Genomic DNA, 7,746 nt, shown 5'->3' on the forward strand with positions numbered 1-7,746 from the left:
GCGGGGGTGGGGGAGGCAGTCCCCCACGGCTCCCTGACTCTGTCTTCTGTCGTCTTCCCAGGTTCTGAGTTCTCAGGCCAGGAGCAGTGGCGCCCTCGGGGCGGCTGGACGGGCCTCACTGCGCCATGTCCGCGGGCTGAGCGCCACCACTGCCGGGCCTCGTCCCGCCTCACGTGGGGGCCACGTGTCCCCAGGCCAAGGTCCCGGCGGCCCACCATGGTGTTGCCGCCCCCGGACCGGCGCCACGTGTGCCTGACCACGCTGGTGATCATGGGCAGCATGGCAATCATGGACGCCTACCTGGTGGAGCAGAACCAGGGCCCGCGCAAGATCGGTGTGTGCATCATTGTGCTGGTGGGCGACGTGTGCTTCCTGCTGGTGCTGCGCTATGTGGCCGTGTGGGTGGGCGCTGAGGTGCGAACGGCCAAGCGTGGCTACGCCATGATCCTCTGGTTCCTCTACATCTTTGTGCTGGAGATCAAGCTCTACTTCATCTTCCAGAACTACAAGGCTGCGCGGCGGGGCGCGTCCGACCCGGTGGCACGCAAGGCGCTGACGCTGCTGCTGTCAGTGTGCGTGCCGGGCCTCTTCCTGCTGCTGGTGGCGCTCGACCGCATGGAGTACGTGCGCACCTTCCGCAAGCGGGAGGACCTGCGTGGCCGCCTCTTCTGGGTGGCGCTGGATCTGCTGGACCTGCTGGACATGCAGGCCAACCTGTGGGAGCCGCCGCGCACGGGACTGCCGCTGTGGGCGGAGGGCCTCACCTTCTTCTACTGCTACATGCTGCTGCTGGTGCTGCCGTGTGTGGCGCTCAGTGAGGTCAGCATGCAGGGCGAGCACATCGCGCCACAGAAGATGATGCTCTACCCGGTGCTCAGCCTCGCCACCGTCAACGTGGTGGCAGTGCTGGCGCGTGCCGCCAACATGGCGCTCTTCCGGGACAGCCGCGTCTCGGCCATCTTCGTTGGCAAGAACGTGGTGGCGCTTGCCACCAAGGCCTGCACCTTCCTCGAGTACCGTCGCCAGGTGCGCGACTTCCCGCCGCCTTCGCTCTCCCTGGAGCTGCAGCCGCCGCCCTCGCAGCGCAACTCGGTGCCACCACCCCCGCCACTGCATGGCCCACCTGGCCACCCCCATGGGCCCTCGCCCACTCGCGATGCCCTGGACACGTGACAGGGCCCCCACGGCCCCAGGATGCCTGCGGGCACAGACGCTGGCTGGTGGGGCCTGCAGTGTGCATGGGATGGGGTGGGGGCGGGCTCCCCCCGGGGCCAGGTGCCCCAGGGTCAGGTCTGCAGCTGCTTCTCATCTCAGGGACCCACTCGGATCACTGATCTCAGCCCGCCTCCCCCACCCACCCCAGAGCAGGGCAGTGTGTGCGTGTGGAAAGGCCCTCCCAGATATCCTGGGTGGGAAGGAAGGACAGAGGGGGATGAGGTCTGGTCCTTTGGGGTCCCTCAGTGGGGGCCTCAGACTCAGAGTTTGGGGCTGAGCAGGCCTCTGTCATTTTAAAGACTCGTGTTTACAGTTTTGTACCCGCAGTCTCACTGTGCTGTTTGCCACACCCTGGGGAAGGGGTGGGAGGAGGGGGTGGGAGTGAGTGACACCCCCCAGGGGGCTCTCAGGAGCTCCTGGGTGGGAGAGACCCGCTGCTGTCCTGGGGAGCCCTCCCTCCAGGCTCACGGTCCCCATCCCCAGAGGTCATGTCCCTCACTCGGCTCTTCTGGAGCACCTTAACCTGGGGGTCCCCAAACCCTGCGCCTGTTAGGAACAGGGCTGCACAGCAGGAGGTGAGCTTGAATGCAATGTGTTTTAGTCATCACCAAGCCATCCCCCCACCCCAGTCTGTGGAAGAATTGTTTTTCTCCACAGGACAAAACCGGTCCCTGGTACCAAAAAGGTTGGGGACTACTGCCCTAACCCACCCCCAACTCAACGGTGCACAGGTACCTCAGGCCCAGAAATGTCCCCGAGACCCTAATTCTGCTCTGGTGCCAGGAGTCTCCCTCAGCCCACCACAGCGAGAGCCAGACATCCCAGCCTTGCTGGCCAGGTGGCCCTCGCAGCCTGGCCGTGGCCCAGGCCACAAGGAGCCCACAGCAGCCCTGGCTCAGGCAACATGGCACCCGGGTGGCCAGAGAGGCCAGCATGCCGAGGTCCACCTACAGCTCTCTTACCTGGCCTCCCCCAGTAACCCAGGCACCTGCCAGACGCGGGGGGCGGGGAGCTCCTGGAGCACCTGGGAAGGAGGTTGCCATGGCCGTCTGAGGACGCCTTGCATGGTGACTGGGTGGTAGTTACACACCTTGTCAGTTGTCATGAAGCATCGTGGAGCCTGGTGGCACTTCCTGATGCAAGGCCTAGGCCCCTGACACCTGGGGGTCTATACCAGCCTCCTCAGAAGGGTGGGAACTGGTGCGCAGAGGGTCCTCTGGGAGCCCTTTTCCTCCAGTGGAGGTTCAGGGCTTGGCTGGAACATCACAGGGGGCCCATGGGCAGATGGCAGCCTCACCCCATGCACCTGCTCTCCTCTCACCCTCCCATGCCCAAGCTCACTGCCACGGGGGCTTTGGCCTCTGGGAACCACCTGCTCTGTAGCCAGCTGGCTTCTAGGATAACTTTCCTCAGCTGTGCAGGAATTACACCAAGGCCACAACCTGCCCCTGGACCGGCAGCTCTGTGGGCAGCAAGGAACCCCAGGGGCGAGCAGGCAGATCCTCTTCTTGGCATGCAGAGCCTGGGGGTCAGCCAGGTTGGCAAGTGGACGGGGAGAGGGCAGAAGCTGTGGGAAAGAGGGGCGGCCGGGGGAGCCACCTTGGTTCGGGGAGTGGGTGGGGCTGCATTGAGTCAGGGCCAGTGGAGCAGCCTGTGGGTGCTGTCTTGGGAGGGTGTGGCCCGGGAGGACCAGAGGGCAAGGCCTGCAGGGCCAGCTCCCGTTCTGGGTGTCCAGGCCTGAGCTGCCCCTCCTCCCCATGAGGCCAGAGCTGGTCCATCCTGTCCCTGCCTGGTCTCTGCTGGGGAGCCTGTGGAAACAGCTCAGCCGTGTGATGGCAGGCCCGGAGAGTGGGGTTGGAGAGGGTCTGACTGCCATGCTCCCCTGACTGTCGATCCTGGGCTCCTGCCTGTTCTGACGCTTCCCCTTTGAGCATCTTCCTGAGGAGATGGTCAGGGGGCAGTGCCGGGGATGCTGCTGGGGGCAGCTCTGCCTGAGGCCGCATGCTGCCCAGTCAGGTGGGAGCTGGGTCCCTGAGCGTGGCTTCCTCCCAGGGCAGAGAAGAAGGCCAGGGCTCACAGACCCCTGGGAATGCCTGTCCACCTGGGCACCGCCTCCCTGGCCTCTCATGCTCTGGCCGTTATCCTTACTCTGTTCTGACTTGGTTTGATGAGGGCTCATGAGCCCTTCCGCTATGTCTCTGAGGCCACTGGCGAGGGACCCATACACCCATGACCTGGAGTGCAGAGCTGGGGTCGAGGGGCCTTTGTCGGTCGTGGCCTGAGAGGTGTGTCCTCTGGCTCCCACTTGGGAATGGGGTGGGAAATGGCCATGTTCCATCTGTCCCTTCTCTGCTTCCCGAGGCAGCCTGTGATGGCCTGGAGCCGAAGAGGCCAGCTGGCTGTCCCTGTGTCCTTCATTACCTTACTTGTCAGCCACCAGTCTTGATGGCGGGTCGGCTGCCTGCACGCCTGAGCAGCCTGGGTGCTGAGCCCAGCAGGGAGCTGGCCTTGTGGGACTGCCAGACCGAGCGGAGCACCAGCAGAGCGGACCAGGGAGGACCAGGGTGGTGGGAGCTAGTGCAGATGCTGAGGCCACGGGGGGGTCAGCTTTGGGGCTGCTGGGCCTGACTCAAGCATGGTGGGTGCTGGCCCAGAGGGTGGACATGGGTGTGGGCATGGCAGGGGCAGGGGCTTGGGCTTACGTTTGGGCACCCATCCTGGTCAGAGTGAGCCGTGGTGAGACTGGTCAGAGCGGGAGGAGGCCACTGTGCAGGGACCCTGGGCAGCCCAGCAAGAGTGCTCGAGGGTGTTGGAGAGGGTGGTGAGTGGCAAGGGGTGGGACCGTGGGACTTGGTGACCCTGGGTTTGGAGGTGAGGTCAGGGAGAAAGTCGGGGGAGCCCAGGCCTGAACCATCAGGGGTGTGTGACTGACATGGAGTACTGCATGCAGGCGGGAGGTCACAGGGGCTCTTGAGGAATCGGAACCTTGTTAAGGGCCTGGGCTTTGGGGTGTTGGTGCCCATCTTAGAAGGGGGCCTGGGATGGGAGGGGCACTGAGAGAGCGATGGAAGGACAAGCCAAGGCCCAGAACCCGCCGAGCCCCTACAGACTCAGTGAGATGGGGAAGGGCCCAGCAAGGAGCTGGAGGGGCTGAGGGGGCTTGGGTGGGAGAGGTGGGCTGAGATGCCCACCAGTCGATCAGGAAGCCACCGGCTGCTTGAGGGAGTGGCCTGTGGACTGTGGGGTGGACGGACACTTGAATGAGGTCCCGAGGGAGTGGACAGGAGAGTGGAGGTGGTGCAGCCAGTCTCTGGGGGGGTCTGGCTGGGAGGGTGGAGTGGGTGTCCTTGCAGCCCCTCTCCCCAGTCAAGGTCAGATGCTGCCTCCTCACAGCCCTCAGCAGATCCGAGAAGGTTGAGGACAACACATAGTCATAATGGCTGTCTGGAGAGCTACCCCTGCTGACACCCCAGAGTGGGATGAGCCCTCCTTGAACCTTGCCGGTGCTGGCTGGAGAGACAGCCCCCCTTCCAGATGTGTGGGTGGATGTCCCCACCCGATCTCAGGCACCCCTAGACCAGTTTCCGGCAGTCTCTGGCAGTCTCCTGGGAGTCAGGCTGGGCAGCACGGTTCTACGAGGCTCAGTCTGCCAGAGAGCTCTGAGCTCACTTGCTCCCAGTGCGAATCAGACTGGGCCTTCAGCACAGCTTCCCCTCAGTAAGCTGGGCACCATGGGGACTAAATGAGCTGCCCATGTGACATGCCGAGGACAGTCCTGGAGTGTGGAAAGGGTAGATAAGCACCTACTGTTGTCAGAATTCTCATTTTGGTGCTGTTTGGGGAGAGAACGCTAATAAATGCTCATGTTCCATCCTTTGCTTTACTGCCAGTTCCCCAAAGAAACTCCCAACCTGCACTGAACAGGGAAGGAATGTTGCAGGTGAAGTAGATACGCTGTGTAGCACTGCTCACGTGCGTCCGCCGAACCTTGGCCGGGACACCAAATCCCCTTCACCACGTTGAGCTCTGCGAGATTTTACTGGGGAAAGCTGCGCCCCACCATCCGCGTGGCCAAGAATGGGGGCTCAGGGCGACGGGAGCCCCGAGTTGGCGACAGTAGGCAAGGACGAAGAAGATTATTCACTCTTCATGGCACAAGGCTGAACACGGGGAAGCTCCGCACTGGCACTCACTGGCGTGGGAGCTCACGCGGCGCTGAGAACTCGAGGGCAGTTTTCAGGCCACCACGGGTCGCTGCAGAGAAGCTGGGTGGGGAGTGCCAGGCGGTAGCATGCTGGGCCGCGCCCCAGGCGTCCCTGGGCGCTGGGGTTGGGCTGAGTCTTCCCTGCCAGGAGGGCGGCTCTGCGTCTTCGGAAAGACAGAAGTCGCACAGGGGGGTGGGCCTGGCGCAGTGCAGGGGGAGCAGGGTGGGGGTGGGGGGTGCTCTCAGGACAGGCCTCTCCGCCGCGTGACGTCACACCAGGACGGGACCACAACCAGCGTTGGAGCGGGGGAGAAGAGGATCCCTTGGTCCCCATGGTGCCCAAGTACTCAGGCAGGTGGGACCGCCCCTAAAGCTCGATAGCCAGAGCGCCCCACCGGGGGAAGCACGGCGGGCAGAACGTGCAATGCCTCCGGGTGGCCACAGGGGGGTCCCGAGCCCCAGCCTTGCGCTGCTGCCGGGACCCCGCCCACCTGAGGCGGGTGTGTGTGTGTGGGTGTGTGGGTGTGTGGGTGTGTGGGTGGGTGGGTGGTGGGGGCGGGTCTGGCTTCTGGGACCCCAACCTGCTGCGTCCTCACAGGTCCCAAAGGTGAAAGATTACATAACATTCCAAAAGGAGAGACAGTGAGGAAAACGCACCCACTCGCAATTATGTGAAGTGTAAGAATGTCAGAAAAAAGAGGGAAGATTGAAAAAGTGTCAGCCAAAGAGCAGGTCACCCCAGAAAGGAGTAGGAGTCACGGTGACTTTGGGCTTCTCAGCCCCATGGGACACAGGGGACGGTGAGGGAGGACTGTAGCGCCCCGGAGAAAAGGAGCTCCGCACCTGCGACCTGATGTCCACCGAACCTTCACTCAAACGTGAGGGTGGTGCGAAAACATTTTTGGGCGAAAAGGGCCACCCTGAGCACCTTGCAGGTTTCCTAGACACTCCCACTGAGAAGCTCTACCTCATGTCGCTGGCTGGGGGTCCAGGCGCAGGAACGAACCGCAAAGCCACCAGGACTTGCAGTGACAAGCTGACTTGCTGAAGGGCTGTCCCTGCTTGTCCCCGAGACTCGCCTGTGCAAGATAAATGCTCCGGGTCCCCTTGGGGCGTACCTGTGTCGTCATGCTGGGTGCTGCACCATTCCGTCCTGGGTCCCCCTGCCTCTGCGTGGTGTCACCTGCTCTCGGTGCTGTGAGCATGACACCAGGTCACCGACTGTCACCATCGGGGGTCTTTCACATGCCTCTGGTGCCCGTTGTCCAGGGTGCACGTGTCCTGCAGCGGGCCGGCTCAGACCCGGAGCTGCGTGGGGCTGGCCTCACTGCTGGGTGTAGCGGGGCCTCAGGGCACATCCAGCCACCTCGGGTTGGAAGGTTCAGTGACACATTGGAACTGGGCTCCAGGGTCACAAAGAGACGCTGCCTTTGGTCCACATGAGAATGTTGTCTGTTTTGAAAACACACCTTTAAACTCAGACTTCAGAGGTGAGCACAAAATCGGGAACCCAGAGAGGTCCCCCGAGGGCAGGCATTCCAGGAAGGGGACCCCAGATAGGAAAGCAGCCCTGACCTCCGCCTGCACCCGCCCCTTGCTGGCCCTTGTGTCCAGAAACCCTGTGCGCCCCCTGGTGTTTACTGTGCTTGCGCTGGGTGAGGCTCGCCGGCGACTTCCCGCCACAAGCCTACGCAGGTCCCTTCAGCTGATGGAAGCTGCTGGAACTTGCATTTCCCCCCCCCTGCACGTGCAGGGATGAATGCGCTGCATGTGCCGCATTATCACAAACCGGTGCTGTGCGGGCGGGCCCGTCTCCAACCCTCACAGTCACCACCACAGTCACGGCCACAGTCCCTGCCCAGGCTGACAGAGCATTTTACATAAAAACGACCTAAAGTTTCCAAACCCCTGAACAGAGTGTCCAGAGCCCTGCCCCCTCGCATGGGCGCCCATCGTCCTCCCCCCAGGACACACCAGGCATCCCTGGGACACACATGCCCGGGAACTGGGAAGAGCCGTGCAGCCAGCGACTTCACTCACAGCTGGCCTCTGCCCTGCTGGGTGCAGACAGGAAAACTGGTAACAATGGTCCACTTCTCACACCCTCCCGTCGCCCCCAGATTACAGCTGCCTTCTCCTCTGCCCTCCTGATGGACTCCGAGGTCTTCAGTCTGTGAGTGGACGCGGCAGAAAACTTGCTCCCGAGCCTCCTGCCGGGAAGGAATCGTATCAGGTGGGTCCGCCCCCAATGCAGCAGAGGAGGCCCCTGGAATTCGTCTTTGGGTTTAGTTTCACATCCAAGAAATGATACAAAGTTCCACCCAATG

The 7,746-nt window shown here is 62.9% G+C and overlaps 1 protein-coding gene across 1 annotated transcript; it reads left to right on the forward strand.

The window, feature by feature from the left end:
* Window positions 1-30: 30 nt before the first annotated feature.
* TMEM121 (transmembrane protein 121) lies at window positions 31-1,528 on the forward strand. Its single transcript, XM_037048571.1, has one exon. The coding sequence runs from the start codon at window positions 217-219 to the stop codon at window positions 1,171-1,173; it is 957 nt and encodes a 318-aa protein (XP_036904466.1). The 5' UTR covers window positions 31-216; the 3' UTR covers window positions 1,174-1,528.
* Window positions 1,529-7,746: the final 6,218 nt, after the last annotated feature.

This window comes from Sturnira hondurensis, unplaced genomic scaffold, assembly GCF_014824575.4.
Source record: "Sturnira hondurensis isolate 20B ecotype Veracruz unplaced genomic scaffold, ASM1482457v3 Scaffold0000780, whole genome shotgun sequence".
NCBI lineage: Eukaryota > Metazoa > Chordata > Mammalia > Chiroptera > Phyllostomidae > Sturnira > Sturnira hondurensis.